Source organism: Pan troglodytes, chromosome 1, assembly GCF_028858775.2.
Source record: "Pan troglodytes isolate AG18354 chromosome 1, NHGRI_mPanTro3-v2.0_pri, whole genome shotgun sequence".
Classification (NCBI taxonomy): Eukaryota; Metazoa; Chordata; class Mammalia; order Primates; family Hominidae; genus Pan; species Pan troglodytes.
This window is the reverse complement of record NC_072398.2, coordinates 144,958,884-144,979,869: the sequence shown is the minus strand read 5'-3', so window position 1 is coordinate 144,979,869 and position 20,986 is coordinate 144,958,884. Positions and strand designations below refer to the sequence as shown.

At 34.7% G+C, this 20,986-nt stretch overlaps 1 protein-coding gene across 6 annotated transcripts in view; it reads right to left on the bottom strand.

The window, feature by feature from the left end:
• COL24A1 (collagen type XXIV alpha 1 chain) overlaps nt 1-20,986 on the bottom strand; it is a 404,239-nt gene that overhangs the window by 359,657 nt on the left and 23,596 nt on the right. For all 6 annotated transcript variants that reach the window (XM_016921775.4, XM_063799997.1, XM_063799993.1 and 3 more), the window contains exons 4-5: nt 12,404-13,773; nt 2,887-2,940 (exon numbers count right to left, since the gene is read on the bottom strand). In XM_016921775.4, coding sequence (XP_016777264.1) covers nt 2,887-2,940; nt 12,404-13,773 — 1,424 coding nt within the window. The remainder of the gene's footprint in view (nt 1-2,886; nt 2,941-12,403; nt 13,774-20,986) is intronic.

Here is a 20,986-nt window from a genome sequence, read left to right as displayed (position 1 = left end):
GTTATTATGTATGCCTTAAAGACCTACTTCCTTTAGCTTATGCCCTATACCTACCCAAATTTTTCTTCAGATCTCAACTCATTTTTAAATCCTAGTCACAAGAACATGAAGCAATATCTCTCTCCTACTAATTTCCATAGAAATTTCTTCATGTAAAATTCATTTACCAATTAATTATATATTGCCTCAGGACATTTCTTATACTGTTCTAATCTGTTACTTAAATACTTTATTGCTGTTCTAACTGCCTTATGACATGTTCTGTTTAGCCCCAGGATTATAAATTCTTTAAAAAGAGACTCTTTTTTTTTTGAGACAGAGTCTCGCTCTGTCGCCCAGGCTGGAGTGCAGTGGCGCGATCTCGGCTCACTGCAAGCTCTGCCTCCCGGGTTCACGCCATTCTCCTGCCTCAGCCTCCCGAGTAGCTGGGACTACAGGCGCCCGCTACCACGCCCGGCTAATTTTTTGTATTTTTAGTAGAGATGGGGTTTCACCGTGTTAGCCAGGATGGTCTCGATCTCCTGACCTCGTGATCCGCCCGCCTCGGCCTCCCAAAGTGCTGGGATTACAGGCGTGAGCCACCGCGCCCAGCCAAAAAGAGACTCTTAATAATATTACTAGGGTAGCACTTAACACATTGAGTGGTTACACTCGATTAATATTTAGCAATTTGATTTTGCATCACTGATAAATTATATAATCTGAATTCAAAAATTGATTCTATTTTCTGAGTACCTACTATGTGTTTGGAACTGTGTTGATGTTTTGTGTTTCTCATTACTAATCCTTATAACAATCCTGCAGGGTTATTATTTTTACTCCCATTTAAAAATCAGGAAACTTAAGCGCATACAACCAGTAAGTAGAGGAACAGATCACCCTCTCCAAGAAAGCCTTCCATGTCTCCAGGTTCCCTATACTTACTTCAATTTTGTACCCTACTTCTGTGCTCTTCAGCCATACCTCCCTCTTAAGACATAACATATAGTTAATAATTATTTGTCTTTTTAATTCTGAATTAATAGAGCAGAATACTTCAGGAAGACAGAGGTGTCAGCAATGCAAATATTGAAAATGCGTCTAGCAAGATGAAAACTAAAGAAAAAAGATTAAATTTTGGCTGGGTGTGGTGGCTTACACCTGTAATTCTAGCACTTTGGGAGGCCAAGGCAGGAGCATCACTTGAGCTCAGGAGTTTGAGACCTGCCAGGGCAACGCAGCAAGACCTCATCACTACCAAAAATCAAAAAACTTTGCCAGGCATAGTGGCCCACACCTGTAGTCCCAGCTAATCAGAAAGCTGAGGTGAGAAGATGGCTTCAGCCCTGGAGATCAAGGCTACAGTGAGCTATGATACCCATCACTGCACTCCAGCCTGGGTGACAGAGTGAGATCCTGTCTCACAAAAAAAAAAAGAAAGAAAGAAAGAAAAAAAATGGTTAGATGTTATGACTTATGTCATTGGTAACCTTCAAAAAGTACATTTTAATAAAGTAGATGGAAAACATTTATGGGGATTAATGAATAAGTTGCTGATGTAAAAGTAAGGACAATGGAATATAAATTGTTATTTCACAAAGCTCAGTAGTGCAAACAACAGTGAGCCAAAACAATAGCTTTAGGAAAAATTAATATCAATGAAAGTTTGGGATTTATAAAAGAGGGATAACTTGTTGGTTGTTGCCAAATAATATAAAATTTAGGGAGAGAAAAAATGTAAAGTTGCAACTTTTAAGTTAGATAAGGTGAAATTAGGAACACAAGTAAAATAATTAGCCTTGAGCAAAACACTCTTTCTTCCTTAAGAGAATGAGAATTGGACAAATAAATGGAAGATAAAAAGTAAATTAGGGAAGATAAAATTAAAAAAGTAAACTGCCGTATTATGAGAACAGATGGAGATTCTGAACCTGAAGTTCATGCTGTTGAGAGTACAACCTTAGCAGTGGATAGGGAATAGAATTAGTATGAAAATTGGCCCAGTTTCTCAGAAAAATAGAATCCAAATTCTCACAGAGAGGTAGGAGGATGGGAATGGTTCATGGGCTAGAGGAAAACGAGCAAGGTTTAGAAGGGGCTATGGAAGAAATGTGATAGGTCATCAACTACAGAGAATTTTTTTTAATGCAAAACAGCTAGAGCCCAATGAGAATTCATCTTAGGCCTCAAATGGACAAGAGTTTGATGTGACTATGGACAACTTAAAGTAATATTTTAGAGTAATTTTTCTTTATAATCTTTGTATGTTAAATAAAAATCAGAATAAAAATAAAGTGGATTATATAAAAGGTATTTGCATTTGTCATACAATTCTTTTTCTAGCTCATTGAACAAAGATGTTTTGTAGTAAAATATCCACACTTTTTTTAGGTTTGAAAGAAACTAATTTTAACATAGCAATAAGTCTTTTGTTGGGCCTGTGTAACATGAAAAACTACTGCTGATCTTTAATGCAGCTTTTTTTCCTCAGGGCAGTTATTTTCTAGTCAATAGCTTCAGAATTTTCCACTATGTAATCCAGGAATGTACTATTTTAAGGCAGCCCACCCCTCTTCATTTCCCCAAACAAATGAATCTCACCTTAGATATTGCGATCACTTTATAAGTAAGAATAATGTTACAAGTAGCACCAGAACAGCCACTAATTTACACATTTGATCATCTTTGTTGGACACGTTTACAGAGAATGCTTTGGCTGTGTGTTTACACTCAAAATAAACTAGGCTGCATGTGTTCTTAAGCTTCTCTTGAATTGGCTAAGGTAGGACTAAGTTTGAAGATCCAGGCAGGTTTCCAGAGGAAGTACATACTGTACAATACTAGAAAAAACATGTTAGAAAGTTACAAATTCTCACTGCCAGCAGGAAATATAGCCCATCTACTTACCCGTGGACCTCTCTTCCCTGACGGACCTGGGATACCTGCTGGACCAGGTGGACCCTTGGAAAACAAATGTCAAGACATTAGGCATGATAGTGGACACATTTATTTTCTTACGAGTCTGAATAAGATTTCCACCCAAAGACAACTCTTTTTCAGTCCCCAGTTCCCAGCTGGTGATGATTTTTAAGTAACACGAACCCCCTTACCCTAATCAGCAGGGGTGAGTTGAAACTCAAGTGTCCCCTTTAATCTGGCCAGAAATGGCAGCAGGAAGTCTATGACTTATGGTTACAGCCACCGTATCTGGTTTTTAAAGGGACCACAACTAGTAGTTTTGTGGGTAATTTTTTACCTAAATTTACTTTTACTATGGAAGAAGGAATTCAATTTAGGGTTTGGCGACCAACAACTACAAGTTTTTTTCAAACACAATTCAGACGAAGATTTGCTTTGAAAAATGAAAACACTGGCCATTTTATGTACTTTTAAAAGAATTATACCAAGGATCTGTGTAATGTGTTAAACTGTTATAATGAAATCCTTCTTGTATATCCATTAATAAATCTGACTTATACCAATTGCAGCACACCAGGAAGTCACTAATAGAGTTAAATGATTTATAAAATAAAGTATGAAAGCAAAAACTGATCAATTGTTACAGTGTTCTGAGTTATTTAAATGTTAATTTTTAAACATATCAAATAAGAAATAGGACACTACTTCTTTACTTCTCCATATAATGTTTTATGTTGTCTTCTTTACTTACTTTAACAATCAACTATGGAATAATAAATGCTCATTTGTGATATGGTTGAACACATATTCATTCATTCATCTGTTCATTCATTCAATTGTTACTGAGCACTCTGTGATATGGCATTGTTCTTGGTGTGTCTATAGAGCATACCATACACATATTCCACTTAACAAATATTCATTCATTATTGCAGTAAAAATAGTACACGATTTCAAATTAGACACATCAGGGTTAAAATACTAGCCTCACCAGTAACAAGCACTGTGACCTAATGTGCTTTATTTTTCTTTATTGTAAAATTTTTATATATCTATGCTGATTGCACATAAAATAAAGAGATGAATCCAGGTTAAATCATATGTACTTTCCAATATGTGACAGTTTTTTAACCTACAATTTCATAATTTCATACAGTTTAATCTGCAGCATGGCCAGGTACACCTAAAATGCACATTGAGTTTCAAAGGAGGAGAGGGAAAATGGATTGATGGGAAAGGATCATTCCAATTCAAAAACACAAGAGGGAAATGAGTAAATTATGTTGAAAAAAATAACAGTTATTTTGCATATTTCTCATCTCACATTTTTTGATATTAACTACTTGAAACTTTCTCTTTTATTAGAGTCATTTGCAGTTTTCTGATATTCATTAGATATTTCAGACTGTCCATGTTTTTCGTTTAGTTGCATTTTTTTCTCTTACCCCCTAAATTTATAAAACTTTTCATGTATTTCCTAATATTGAGAGAGAAATGCTACTTCTATTCAGCCCCTAACTGAGGGCATTCTCCTTTTTCAGCTGTTCAAATATTTTAGCAGCCATTATCATATCACTAGCTTCCATCAAATCTCGATATTTTACTCATTGTTAAGAAAAATTGACTTTCTTTTCAAGTTAATTCTGGTCCTGTTGTTATAATTAAAAATTTAGCAGCTGTTGATTTGAATTTATGTCCCCAAAAATAAGAGCCAGTAGGAGAAATTGCAACTAAAATGAAAAAGAAAATGGAAAGTTTTCTTTAAAAATGTCTAGTTTGGTTTAGTGTCCTGTCTCACTACTTGTGACAAAAGAAAACACTATTCCATTCACATTGGAAAGGCAGTTTGCTATGGCTTGCGTTTGTGTCCTCCCAAAATTCATATGTTGAAATCCTAAACAAAGTGATGGTAGTAGGAGATGGGGACTTTGGGAGGAGATGGGTCAGAGATTAGTGTCCTATAAAAGAGGCATAAGGGAGTTAGTTCATTTTCCTCTTCCACCATGTGAGGACACAGCACGAAGGTGCCATCTATAAACCAGAAACAGGCCCTGGCCAACTACCAAACATGCCAGCACTTTGATCTTCAACTTCCCAGCTTCCAGAACTGTGAGAAATAAATTTCTATAGTGTATAAGCCTCCTAGTTTATGGCATTTTGTTACAGCAGCCTGAACTAACTAAGATGCAATTAACATTAGATACTGGGGGGAAAAGAAGGTATAGTTTATGTCATGATATAAATATTTGAATTGTTTGATAAGCACTAAATTAAAATCAATTCTCACGTCTTCATAATTTTGTGGTTTCAAAGTCTTTTACAACATAGTATTAATAGGCATTTTCTAGATACCAGAGAAGAATCATAATTTTTATAGCATGACATTTTTGAGAATAAATTATTTTCTATAAATAAGGTTAAGTACTAAAAAAGGCACTTTAACTTTCAGATTATTTGTTATTAAGAGAAAGTACAATTCCATTTAAAAAGTAATGGTTTTGCAGTCATACAATGTAGATTCAAATCATGCCTCAATCATTTACTAGCTGAATAACCTTAGACAAGTCAGTTACTCTTTCTAAGCCTTAGTTTCCTCACCTTTAAAATATTGATGATAGAAATTTACCTTTCAGGGTTATTGTGAGTATTAAAGCTATTGTATATAAAATACCTGTCACTGTGCCTGGCAGTGATAGTAGTTAACCAGTAAACAGTAGTCTAATTAACTTTTTTTTTTTTTTTCGAGACGGAGTCTCACTCTGTCACCCAGGCTGGAGTACAGTGGCGTGATCTCGGCTCACTGCAACCTCCCCTTCTTGGGTTCAAGCAATTCTCCTGCCTCAGCCTCCTGAGTAGCTGGGATTACAGGTGCGTGCCACCATGCCCAGCTAATTTTGTATTTTTAGTAGAGACGGGGTTTCACCATGTTGGTCAGGCTGGTCTCAAACTCCTGACCTTGTGATCCCCCCGCCTTGGCCTCCCAAAGTGCTGGGATTACAGGCGGGAGCCACTGTGCCTGGCCTAATTAACTTTTTTAAGGTATGCATAAGGCACAGCAATCACTGAGTAAATGTTGGATATTATTATTACTAGGATAATATATACATTAAGGTAAATCTATTCAATAGTCCAATACTTCTAAAAGATAATAATCCCTGGTCAGTTAATGTTGGAAATCCTGCATCTTACATTCCTTTTTAATTTATTCATTCACTCACTCAATAAATATTATAAAGCATCAAGCCCTCCTGGAGTTTGCAGTCTAGATAAAAAGACATACATTAACAGATAAATACATAATTACAAATGTTACTTAGTGATATGGAGGAAAAGAAAAGGCAACCAAGAAAGAGGTTAATATGGTGGACCTAATTTATATCGTGATGTCAGAGAAGGCTTTTCTGAAGAAGTATTTAGTTAGACCTAAAAGATTAATGGGAGCTAGAAAAAAGAAGAAAATAAAATTTCAGAAGATAGGAATAAATGAATGAGGCCATGAGTAAAACAAAACAAAACTAATAAAAGACACAGTCATTTTGAGGAATTAAAAGAAAAACTAATAGAGCAAGGGGAAAAGTGGGGCAAGAGGCAGTTGCAGAGGTAAGCAGGGGCCATATCACATACCTGCACAGGTCAGGATACAGAGTTTGAGTTTAAGCACTATAACCTTCTTCCACTGAAGAACTTAAGCTGATAAACAATGTTATCTGATTCATCTTTTTAAAAGAACACTAGAGAATTTTGGTAAAAGATGTCAGAGTGAGAACATTTTGCAGACTACTCTCCCTCCCTCAAAACCAGCTGTAAACAACAAAAAGCACCAAAAGAAGAAAACATCATCTCCAGTGAAAAACGAAAGGATCATAACCACAAACCACAAAATATGAAGATTACCTGCCCAATACTGAGATACTTTGGAGCGAAGGTGTTGAGAGATAACCAAATCCAAAAAACTCCTCAGACCTCAAACCTTGGATACATATTAGTCTTGAAAATCCACTTTTTTGATTATGATAAGGTTTAAGGGAATGTGCAAGCCACAGGAAATATGATTCATGACCCAGTAAAAACCCAACTTCAAAGAGACAAGAATAGAAAAGGTGGAGCTGAAGAAGAACATACCTTTTTTATGATCTACAACCAGAATCCTCTCTGGTGAGAGGGGACAAAAGACAAGAAGAGCACAAATCCCCCTGTCACTTCTGAGAGAGCCTGTGATGCAAAGGGCTTCGCAACAAATTGTGCATGAACATGAGATGACACATGCCTCTGGGTAGAAGACAAAACAAATATGGTAAGATGGTGTTTTAGGCAGCAATCTAAATTTGACTCTGTGTACCATTCCACCTTACTTCCCTATGCCTCTCCATATACCATTCTGAAACAAATCACCAAGATAGAGTTGCCTTTATTTTAAAAATGAATAATAACCAGAGAGCAATCAGTAGAGGATTTATCAATAGATATTTGGAGGAGGGGAAAAGTGAGAGGACAGGAAAATAAATTTAAAGAACAAAGCTGGAGGCATCACGCTACCTAACTTCAAACTATACTACAAGGCTACAGTAACCAAAACAGCATGGTACTGGTACCAAAACAAAGATATAGACCAATGGAACAGAACAGAGGCCTTAGAAATAACACCACACATCTACAACTATCTGATCTTTCACAAACCTGACAAAAACAAGAAATGGAGAAAGGATTCCCTATTTAATAAATGATGTTGGGAAAACTGTCTAGCCATATGTAGAAAGCTGAAACTGGATCCCTGCCTTACACCTTATACAAAAATTAATTCAAGATGGATTACAGACTTAAATGTTAGACCTAAAACCATAAAAACCCTAGAAGAAAACTTAGGTAATACCATTCAGAACACAGGCATGGGCAAGGATTTCATGACTTAAACACAAAAGCAATGGCAACAAAAGCCAAAATAGACAAATGGGATCTAATTAAACTCAAGAGCTTCTGCACAGAAAAAGAAACTACCATCAGAGCGAACAGGAAACCTACAGAATGGGGGGAAATTTTTGCAATCTACCCATCTGACAAAGGGCTAGTATCCAGAATCTACAAATAACTTAAACACATTTACAAGAAAAAATCAAACAACCCCATCAAAAAGTGGGCAAAGGATATGAACAGACACTTCTCAAAAGAAGACATCTATGCAGCCAACAGACACATGACAAAATGCTCATCATCACTGGTCATCAGATAAATGCAAATCAAAACCACAATGAGATACCATCTCACACCAGTTAGAATGGCGATCATTAAAAAGTCAGGAAATAACAGGTGCTGTAGAGGATGTGGAGAAATAGGAATGCTCTTACACTGTTGATGGGAGTGTAAACTAGTTCAACCATTGTGGAAGACAGTGTGGCGATTCCTCAAGGATCTAGAACTAGAAATACCATTTGACCCAGCCATCCCATTACTGGGTATACATCCAAAGGATTATAAATCATGCTGCTATAAAGACACATGCACATGTATGTTTATTGTGGCACTATTCACAATAGCAAAGACTTGAAACCAACCCAAATGTCCAGCAATGATAGACTGGATTAAGAAAATGTGGCACATACACACCATGGAATAGTATGCAGCCATAAAAAAGGATGACTTCATGTCCTTTGTAGGGACATGGATGAGGCTGGAACCATCATTCTGAGCAAACTATCACAAGGACAGAAAACCAAACATCTCATTTTCTCACTCATAGGTGGAAATTGAAGAATGAGAACACGTGGACACAGGGTGGGGAACATCACACACCGGGGACTGTCATGGGGTGAAGGGCAGGGGGAGGGATAGCATTAGGAGAAATACCTAATGTAAATGACGAGTTAATGGGTGCAGCAAACCAACATGGCACATGTATACATATGTAACAAACCTGCACATTGTGCACATGTACCCTAGAACTTAAAGTATAATAAAAAAAATTTCTACTCAGTACCATTGTTTAAACATGAATTTTTAAAGCATTAATTCACTAACAGTATCCTTTTTTATTAGCACATAATAAAGAGAATAATTGTTAATGTGAAAAAAAATTATTTACCAGAAGAGGAATTACTCCATACAACAGATAAAGAGTTCAGTTATATAGGTCACTACATATTCAAAGAATGTCAAGATGACATTAACGTACAAAAATAAAGTTCAAAGAAGAGTTGTGAAAGATTTTAAAAATATGAAAGAGCAAAAAAGAAACTCTTTGATGAAAGCCATGTCAGAGCAATAAAAACTGATTAAATATAATTTAAAAATCAATGAAGGGATAGGAATATATAGAATAAATGAATTCACACAAAATGAAATGGAAAAGAGCAATCATGATGACATGGTTGTAGAAAAGATAATAAATACCATTCATCATCACAAATGACATTTAACATATGCAAACTTGTATGCCTGAAGAATTTAGAAAAATGGAACCAACCAATATTTGGTTATTATAAGGGGAGGTCTTTCTATAATCTTCAGATCAAAATAATCTTCTGATCAAAAGAGTATTCCCCCAAAAACCTGATTCAGAACCTAATAGGTTTAAAGAACTTCAAAGATAAAGAACTGCATGGGTATATAGGCAGGAAAAAATTGTTACTTAAAAGTAGGAAAAACCAGGCTGGCTTCAGGCTTCTGAGTCACATCTACTTCAAGAAGCAGTAAGGCAATTCCTACAAGTTCATTATTTTATCACCATTCAGTCTCTCATTATCTCTCTAAAATCTACCTTTAGTCTTCTACACTGTGCTGAAGTTAGGATTCTCAAAGTTCAACAATGACTTCTTCATCAAAATATCCAATAGATTATCGCTTTTTCTCAGTTCTCATTCTCTTTGACTTCTCTGTCTCTTTTGGCCCTGCTGATCAATTCCTTCTCAAAAGTCTCTTCTTTGGCTTTTTGATATTGCTTCTTTCATATTTTGATATCACTATTCTTTTCTCCTATCTCTCTGACTTCTCATCACATTTCTGCTTTTTCTTTCTATAACCAAAAAGCAAACATCCCCCTCATTTGACTGGTGACTCTATGCCACATTCCTCTCTTTGAAAATCTATCCAACTCTATAGTTTCAACTATAAAAGTCAATAGAAATACTCCCAAATCTATATCCCCAGCCTTGACATCTCTTCTTTACTTCAGCTTCTTCAACTCTTCTAACAGCTTAATTACCAACAGTTCTTTAAATGTTTCATTTTTCTCTCCTAAAATTGACTTTCCCTCTTAATTACAGTTTTTAATAATGATATCACCATTCTCTCAATCTGCAGGCTTAAAATTTGATAGTCATCTTTTATTCTTTTCCTTTTTGCTTGGTCCCTAGGTCCCATTAATTTCCTAGTTCTACCAAGTCTTCCTACAAAATCTCTTGAATCCTACTTTTCCTTTGCATTTTCACTGCTGCCAACCTAGATAATGTTCTAGTCCTCTAACACCAAGATGGTAACAGAAACTTCGTATCCTGGACACTGTTACCAGACCGATTTTCCAATTAATACCTCTGCTTAGAAACCTACAAAATTCCCCTTTGAGAACGAGATAAAGTTAGAATGATCATTTGACAGTTAAGAATGCCCACAACCTGACACCATCAAGCTTGGATCTTTATCTGTCTGCTTTAGAGGAAGAAAACCTGGATTCAAATCCTGGCTCTATCATTTACCAACAATGTCATTGTGGGAAAGTAAATTAACTCTTTGGGCTTCAGTTTCTTCACCTGAAAAATGAGGATAACACTACTAACTTTACAAAGTTATTTTAAGATAATATATGTAAAGAGACTGGTAGAGCATCTTTCTCAAGGAACTCAATAAATGATAGCTATTATGCTATCATAAAAAAAACTCACCTACTCCTCTCACCTATCAAAATCTTACCCATTCTTAGAGCCTAGGTCATAACTAACTTTGTCCACAAGATCTTATTCTGAATAGCTCAGCTTTAAGTGACCTTTCATAGAGACTCCATCAAAAAATACTATTTTTTTAACCTTTGAACATCTCTAGCCCATACACTTACTTTGCATCTCTCTGCAGCATTTATCCTACTTTACTACAAGATATATTAAATAGTTATAAATGTACTTCCTTTATCTTCATTATGAAATATAAGATTTTTCTGAGCAATTACTGAGTTATACATACTTTGTGTTCCTGCTTTGCATATAGCAGAGACTAAGTAAATATCTGCTGAATATTACTGCTTCACCTGCCAATACTGAATGACTATTTTTGAATTTACAGAAGAGATTAATGCTCATCTGATCAGACTGACTTTTTCTGAAGAAAGTAAATGGCTTCCATAACTATTTGCTTAATATTATATGTCCAGTGATTCAATTGTATGACCAATATGTTGATAATTAATTGTCATAGTTGAAGAGTTTATTTCTCTATAATAGTATAGTCTTCATATTTTATTTTTAAATGTCTAAACATTTACTCTAGCAAGAGTGACTCAATACCTATCAAATCACTTCTAGGAATAACCACAAAGGAAACACAAGCTAAAAGACTGGCTTCACCTTCTCCCATTCTATGATTTCTAGAGCTAAGCCAAAGACTCAAATTTTATTTTCATTAAATAAATACTTTAAGATATATTTTAATCTACTTGAAATTTTGAAAAAAAATAATTTCTAAAGACATAAAGGTAAATTTAAGTATACAAATATGAAGCATAAAAAGAATATTTCCAACACTGTGATTTTAAATGACTTTAAGTGGTTTTTAAATGATTTTAGAAATTTTTAAATGTTGATCTCTAATTCCCACCTATACAACAAAAGAAATTCAGGGCTGAAAAGTTCAGTTTATTATCTCACAGTTTTGTTTACATGATATTAAACAAGTGCCTTGGTTGTCTTTTTTCCCCTCACTGAATTGACTGATAACTGGTTCTTTTTGTGTTAGGCAAGGGGAGCTTTAATTAACCCATAAACATAAATTGACCATATCACTAAAGACAGTCAATGATTCATTACACAATAATCTCTATCTAAAGTAAGTTTTACACTCTATTTTAATCCATTTGATGCTATTTTGCTGTAAGAATATTTAATGGATGTATTTAATGTATTTTTCTTTAATCTACCATATCTTTTATATACTTCTCTTAACATGACTATGCATTCTCCTATGGTTTTCAAAATATAAATATATTATCTATATTTAGCAGTTGAAATCCTGATTGAATTTCAACTGAACAAGAAAAACAAATAGTTTGCCCACTACTTCACCAGAATTAAGTCACCTTTCAGCCTACCAGATGAAGAACAAAAGCACGATATTTGAGCCAGGGTTACATTCTGGCAGATGTGTTACAGCAACCATAAATTCATTTACTGTGCCAGAATGCATTTCCATGACAGACTTTATCTGTTATGTATTGTTTGGTCCAGAGAACTCTCTTTAAAATGTATTTTAAAGAGAGTTTAAAATGTAAGTTAGCATATTAGGAGATATTAAAAAAAAAAAAACTTACGGGAGGTCCAGTGTCTCCTTTTGGCCCTCTCAGATACTCCATTTCAAGCATTGTATTTAGATCCTCATAATAATAATAATCATAAAGCTCAGTTTCATAGCTATTTTCGATGGGATAAGTAGCATCAGGATAAAATTCACCTTCTTTCCTTAGATCAAGGTGATTATCCACAGATGGCTCATTTGTCACTCTATGCAAGCTTGTGTTTAAAATTGGTTGCATTTCCATGAGTTCGTTAGTGTGTAGATTTGCTGTGATAGCCTTCTTGAGATTAGTAATTGTATCTTGTTTAATTTGTGGAAGAATAGATGGCATCTTCTTAAACAGTGACAGACCAGTTACTCTATCATCATGTTGTGTGATATTGTCAGACATGTTTAGGAGAGAACTAAATTTCTCTTTGGTATTCATTCTTGCCTCACTGATGCGATGAGTGGTCACTGACAGGCTGAAATTTGTCTGAGTATCTTCCTCAGTGATCATTTCTTTGGCCTGAATCCCATGGTTTGTGAGATCCACAGCAGAGACATTTCCTGACTGAAGAGAAGATAACTGAGATCTTGATATCTGGTGTTCTTGTCTTTTATACGCGGTTTCAGAATCATTTTTTATGATATTTGGAATGCTTTTGCCTTCAGTAAATGTATCCTCTGACAGTACTTTTTCAGCAAATCGTTTGGGTGGGGGAGAGTGTTCCGGTATCTTAGGTGGTATGAGAGTTGTACAAGGAAGGCTTTTTTCAGGTTGGTATTTGTCCGCTTGGCGACACTGCTGTTTCACATATCTGCAGTAGTCTGCAGATGCTTCTGCAGAAGGAATAATATCTAACTGACATACTATTCCTTCAAAATGGACAGAATTATTATTCATACTTCCTAAAGTAAACACACTATTAGAATCAAAGGTCTGAACTTCTGGAATAGTCTCTGTGCTAAAATATTTCTTTCCACACTCAACAAACATTGAGACACTTTGGTTTCTAATAGTAATGGCAAATGAGTGCCATTGCTCATCATGAACACTGTAGTTGAAAACTGCAGGCTGCTTTCCTCTAATGTGTACTACTAATTTTTTAGGTAGTAATTGTACTCCTAATTGCAGTCTATTTTTATTTCTAATGCTGAAGAGAAATGCATTGTTCACCCGATGTGACTGTAACCCAGTTAATATTGTAAACGGCTGCCCCAAGTTGACTGGTAAAATTTTCACGAAAGGTGTCTCGATATAAGCATCATTTTTAAAAATGACTCCTGATTCTGTTAAATGGACCCCCTGAGGTAACAGTGTAGATGCTGATGGTACAGCAGTCGCTGATGATGAGTGTCTTACGTCTTTGCCTCCAAGGCCTAGTTGATGAAGAATATCTATGCCTGGAAATTTAAAAAAGAGAGAGAAAGAATCTTAATTTTATGGATTCATGTGTTCATATAAATGTTTGAATATGATAAAAATCTTCCTTGTAGCAACAGTAATTTCTAAAATAAGCATGTTCTATCAATAACTAATTATGGGTAATAAGAAATAGGGAGGGGGAGAGTAAGACATTATACTCAATAATTTAAATAAAGTACATGCCCCTCCCCCTACACACACACCAATCTCTAAACCCAAAACTTATTTATTATTAGTTTATTTCTTATTTTAGAGACAGGGTTTCCATCTGTTACCCAGGCTGGAGTGCAGCAGCATGATTATAGCTCACTGCAGCCTTGATATCCGGGGCTCAAAGGATCCTCCCACCTCAGCCTCCCAAGTAGCCAGCACTACAACGGCATGCCATCATACCTGGCTAATTTTTGTATTTTTCATAGAGACAGAGTCTTGCTCTATTGCCCAGGATAGTCTTGAACTCCTAGGCAAAAGCAATCCTCCCACAGCACTGGGATTACAGGGATTACAGGTGTGAACCACCACGCCTGATCTCCAAAATTTAATTAGTTTATCTCTCTTGTTTGCCATTTTACTGATTCTTATTTGTCACTTCAATGAATATACATGTTCAAAGATTCCCAGATCCCATTTGTTTCTTTGATTTAGAACTTAAAATTTAATGAAATCTGTGTTAAAGTGAAAGTGGAGTCATACTTCCAAAGATAATTGTGATTTGGAAAACATTTTATAAATTAGGTTCACACGATCCCTTAAAGTATAATTTTTCAGGCTGTTTTTCCTTCTAACCTTCTGGGAATTTACAAGTTGCATGGAAGCTTTCCCAATGCCTACTACCTTAAGTGTGTGCTACGCTTAAAGTATTCTGGTTACCAAAGTCCTTCGATAATTCCTGGACAAAAGAATTTAAATTCATTTTATTGGTGATCACTCTGGTTTTTCTGTCCCTTCCAAGCTTCTCTTTCTTCCACTTTTCCAGTCCTCCAGAGTAACTTTTATCCAACTTTTAGACTCTTTCAATATCTATTATGTAATATGCATTTTATATAATATGGATTTGATATAATTGTGGATTTCTCTGATTTATTATTCATCGTAATATTACCAATAGTATATTGTTTGTCTCCTTTACCCAATTAAAAGCTTCTGGAAAACTGGATCTGTCTGATTCATTATTGGATCTCTTCAGCACCTTCCTTGCAAATAGTTCTATAATTTCAGAATGAATGAATTTGTCCCACAGCAATCTGACCAGGTCTCATATTCACCTCTGGAGTCATATAAATTTAAATATCACTTAAAAAGAATGACAAATTCTGTCTTTAAAATACAGAACAGCATAGTCAGCTGCATGATCTTTATTATTCTTTGGGTTATAAATTTCCCATCTGTATCTTTGTATAAATATAATCATCTCCAACCAGAAATGTTACAGAATTGTGATAAGTGAAAAAAATAAAAGTCTTTGAAGATTAGCCAGGAACGTTTGGCATCACCTTACTTTTTCCTTTTGTAGGAAATTAGTAGATATTTGATAATGCATGCTTATTACAAATAGCAAAAGATACGAGAGAATCTCATTTCCCAAGTCTCACAACTGTGTACAACAATGAAATAATTACTGAATGCCATTCCTGTGTAATCTAGCAATGCAATTAAAATGTTTTTAACAGAGATCTTCACAAAACACTCAAGTGTTTTATTTTAAGGTTAGAACAACCATCATTTTATCAATAAAATAGTTGTAATTTCATGACATTTTTAAAGGATAGCAATATTTGTATCTATGATATTGTATGACCAACTTTTCCACCAAAATATTCCTAACACCAGTGTAGAATTATATGCACCTCCAGGAATTTAGGGACATATTTCAAAGAGGCCCCACATAATCAACAAAAAAATACCTTTGACTTCTTATGTTTTATCATCATAATTCACACAAAATTTAAACTTTAATCCATAATATGGCTGGTTGTTTCAATATACAATATAAATTACTTATGAGCTAAATCAGCTAATTGTACTCATCCCCAATCTTCAGTGAAAATTTACACTGCCGAAACTAGCTATGTTAGTCTGTGACATTGGATATCCTCACCCAGGTTTACCTAACTCTAAAGGTATGCCTAGCTCAATCTGAGAAGTAAACTACGGAAGGAACCCTGCTTCTGTGGAAATCACAATGCTTAAATTTAAAGTATATATGATCATAAAGTATCTGAAAGCTATAATTCTGAGATACCAAATAAGCTACATATGTAAAAAATAATCATACATGTGGTATAACAAGGGCTGCACGCTGCCCCAAGAACATCTCCCCTTGCATTTATTAAGAACCCCTGCCATCTAGTGCTTCGAATTTCTGACCCTATTATACAGGAATATCATTGGGAGGAGTATTATTTGAAAACTTTAAAAAGCATATGTGTGTTTTCAATGTTTCTTTATATGTATATTAATATGCTTCCTCCAATTCTATTTTTAGTGGAGCTTTTATGACAAATAGCTGTTTTTTAAAAATCAAATGTGTTTGAACACTTATTACTGAATAAATTTCCTGTTATTGAACCATGATTGCATCCCTAAAATAAAATCTTATTAGTTTTACTTTATTCTTTTGGTATCTCACTGGATTATTGACTAATAATTTTATGTAGAATCACTACATCAATATGTATGAGTTGACTGGTCAGTGTTTTTCTCTTATTGTCCTATCTTTATCAGACAATAAAATTGAAATTTCATTATTTTCTATAGACTAAAACAATTTCAGTAACCTTTGAAATTACATTTTTTCCCAAAAAGTTACAAAAACTCACCTATAAACCAAATTGATCATGTTGGCTCTTTCATTGATAGTGCTTCATTCACTTTCCTAATCTCTTCTATGTTAATTGATTTATTCTAATTTTCCACTGCACCTTGAGACAATTTTAGAAATTTATATTTTTCTATGAAATAATAAATTTCCTCTAGGCTTTTATATGTATTACCCAGAAATCTTCACATAATAATCTCTTACAATTATTTTTGTTTTCCTATGTCTGTGGCCCTGTCTCATTTTTCTAATTTTGGTTATTTTGCTCTATTTATTCTTAAGTCTGTCATTATTGGTGATTTCAAATGTATACAGCCTTCAGATTTATTTATCTACTATTTTTGTTCATTTTCTCTATCATTAATTTTAGAATTTATCTTTATTAATTATCTCTTCCCATTTTATTTTGTTTTACTCTTTTGCTAATCTCTGAAGATGAATAATTAGTCCTTTATTTTTCTTTTCTTCCTTGATAATGAAGGCATTTAAGTTATACATTTTCCTGAGTGCTGCTTTAGCTGCATCCCATAGATTTTGATATGTAGCATTTTCATTTTTGTTGTTTTCTGGAAAGTATTTTTATTTGTATTTTCTCTTTGACCCAAGTGGTTTAAGAAAAAAGTTTTAAATTTTCAGTTAGGAAGGTCTTTTTGTTTTCTGATTTTGTTATTAAAATCTAACTTAATAGTATTATGATCAGAGAATGGTGTCTAATCAGCACTTTCTTTTTCAAAACTCAATTAGCCTCATAAGTGGTCAATTTTCAATAACATTTCATAAGCACTTGGAAAGGTGTTTGAAGGTACAAAATTTAATACATACCAGTTAGTTGTACCTCATTGTTTATGTTATTTATATCCTCTATATTCTTATTTATTTTTGTACAATTAATCTGCCATCAACTGAGAGATAAAATATCTTACCAGTAGTGTGTGTATTTGGCCTTTTCTCTCTTGTGGTCTTTGCTTTATGAATATTGATGTCATGGTTTTTATGCATAGATAATCATACAGTTCACATATTTATTGAGTACTGCACCTTTCAGAATTACAAAAAGACCTTCTATGTCTAGTTTATTGGGTTTTATATTTTTGGCATTACCTTAACTGATAGTAAGACTAAGCTTCCCTCATCTGACTTTCTTTTTGTTTACATTTGTCTGATATACCTTTGCCTTTGTTTTTGTTTTCATCTACTGAGAAACACTATGTTTTAGGTAAAGACAAAGGGATTGTATTTGTTTTTTGATCCAGTCTGAATTTTTTTCTTTGAATGTATAAACTAAATCTATCTACATTTGCTAATATTATGGTTTGTTTAATCTGTTGTATTATTTTATGTTTTACCACTTTAATTTTTTGAAGTCTTTCACTATGTAGTTTGTTTCCTTTGCTTTGCTTTGCTTTGTGTATGCCTTTTGAGATTTAGAAGGGTTTGTATTTTTATTCTAAGGGTTTCCTTTAAAATTTTAAATGTATATAATGCCCCCAGTCCTTTCATTACACATATCTATTAATTCTTTCCTTTACACAATGTTTTATTTTCCTCCCTTTAACCCTTTCCCATACCTTCTAATATTAGTCTATAGGAGTATCTTTCATAGTATTTATCTTTTCATTCTTAAATATCCTTATATTTCTTTCATCTAATTTACCAACTGTAAAATATTTAATTCCCAGCTTCTTCAGATAAGGCAATCAGCAAAGTTAATCTACTCTTCCTATTCTTCCTCTCTTCTCCTACCATTTTTCTGTAATTGTACCATTCCTACATTGTTAGTTTGTATGGCATTTATATTTTTCTTTTTCCCACATTTTCTTTTGACAAATAGAGCCAGACTTTTGTAGTAGCTTCCCCAATCACTTCTCTTTGGCTGAAGTTTATCCTCTATTAGTTTCCTCAAGAAGGTTTATGGGAACAACATTTCCCGAGTGTTGGACTTTTCAGAATTGATTTTTTGTAGCCTTGTACCTTAAATTTCATGGGATATAAAATTCTTTCATGATACTTTATTTCCTTGAATATCTTGCAGCTGCTGTTCCATGGTTCTCAGTTAGTCTTTCTAAATCTGAAGTCAGCTAAATATTTTTCTCCTTACAAGTGACTCCGTAGTTATCAACATTCTTCAAGAGTTGTTCTTTATCTTTGAAATGCAAGAATTTTATAAGAATATGGCATCATATTGACCATTCTTGATAAATGTTTCCAGGTGCATAGTATGATCATTCATTGCACAGGTTCAAATTTTTTTTATTTACTTCAGCAAACTTTTAATGAATTGTATCCTTGAATATTGGTTCTATTTCATAGTTTTGGTTTTCTTTTTTATATATATACTTTAAGTTTTAGGGTACATGTGCACAATGTGCAGGTTTGTTACATATGTACACACGTGCCATGTTGGTGTGCTGCACCCATTAACTCGTCATTAACATTAGGTATATCTCCTAATTCTATCCCTCCCCCCTCCCCCCACCCCACAAAGGCCCCAGTGTGTGATGTTCACCTTCCTGTGTTCATGTGTTCTCATTGTTCAATTCCCACTTATGAGTGAGAACATGCAGTGTTTGGTTTTTTGTCCTTGCGATAGTTTGCTGAGAATGATGGTTTCCAGCTTCATCCATGTCCCTACAAAGGACAGGAACTCATCATTTTTTATGGCTGCATAGTATTCCATGGTGTATGTGTGCCACATTTTCTTAATCCAGTCTATCATTGTTGAACATTTGGGTTGGTTCCAAGTCTTTGCTATTGTGAATAGTGCCGCAATAAACATACGTGTGCATGTGTCTTTATAGCAGCATGATTTATAATCTTTTGGGTATATACCCAGTAATGGGATGGCTGGATCAAATGGCATTTCTAGTTATAGATCCCTGAGGAATCGTCACACTGATTTCCACAATTGTTGAACTAGTTTATAGTCCCACCAACAGTGTAAAAGTGTTCCTATTTCTCTACATCCTCCTCTCCAGCACTTGTTGTTTCCTGACTTTTTAATGATCGCCATTCTAACTGGTATGAGATGGTATCTCATTGTGGTTTTGATTTGCATTTCTCTGATGGCCAGTGATGGTGAGCATTTTTTCATGTGTCTGTTGGCTGCATAAATGTCTTCTTTTGAGAAGTGTCTGTTCATATCCTTTGCCCACTTTTTGATGGGGTTGTTTTTTTCTTGTAAATTTGTTTGAGTTCATTGTAGATTCTGGATATTAGCCCTTTGTCAGATGAGTAGATTGCAAAAATTTTCTCCCATTCTGTAGGTTGCCTGTTCACTGTGATAGTAGTTTCTTTTGCTGTGAAGAAGCTCTTTAGTTTAGTTAGATCCCATTTGTCAATTTTGGCTTTTGTTGCCATTGCTTTTGGTGTTTTAGACATGAAGTCCTTGCCCATGCCTATGTCCTGAATGGTATTGCCTAGGTTTTCTTCTAGGGTTTTTATGGTTTTAGGTCTAACATGTAAGTCTTTAACCCATCTTGAATTAATTTTTGTATAAGGTGTAAGGAAGGGATCCAGTTTCAGCTTTCTACATGTGGCTAGCCAGTTTTCCCAGCAACATTTGTTAAATAGGGAATCCTTTCCCCATTTCTTGTTTTTGTCAGATTTGTTAAAGATCAGACAGTTGTAGATATGTGGCATTATGTCTGAGGGCTCTGTTCTGTTCCATTGGTCTATATCTCTGTTTTGGTACCAGTACCATGCTGTTTTGGTTACTGTAGCTTTGTGGTATAGTTTGAAGTCAGGTAGTGTGATGCCTCCAGCTTTGTTCTTTTGGCTTAGGATGCACTTGGCAATGCGGGCTCTTTTTTGGTTCCATATGAACTTTAAAGTAGTTTTTTCCAATTCTGTGAAGAAAGTCATTGGTAGCTTGATGGGGATGGCATTGAATCTGTAAATTACTTTGGGCAGTATGGCCCTTTTTCACGATATTGATTCTTCCTACCTATGAGCATGGAATGTTCTTCCATTTGTTTGTATCCTCATTTCAGTTTGTAGTTCTCCTTGAAGAGGTCCTTCACGTCCCTTGTAAGTTGGATTCCTAGGTATTTTATTCTCTTTGAAGCAATTGTGAATGGGAGTTCACTCATGATTTGGCTCTCTGTTTGTCTGTTGTTGGTGTATAAGAATGCTTGTGATTTTTGAACATTGATTTTGTATCCTGAGACTTTGCTGAAGTTGCTTATCAGCTTAAGGAGATTTGGGGCTGAGACGATGGGGTTTTCTAGATATACAATCATGTCATCTGCAAACAGGGACAATTTGACTTCCTCTTTTCCTAATTGAATACCCTTTATTTCCTTCTCCTGCATGATTGCCCTGGCCAGAACTTCCAACACTACGTTGAGTAGGAGTGGTGAGAGAGGGCATCCCCG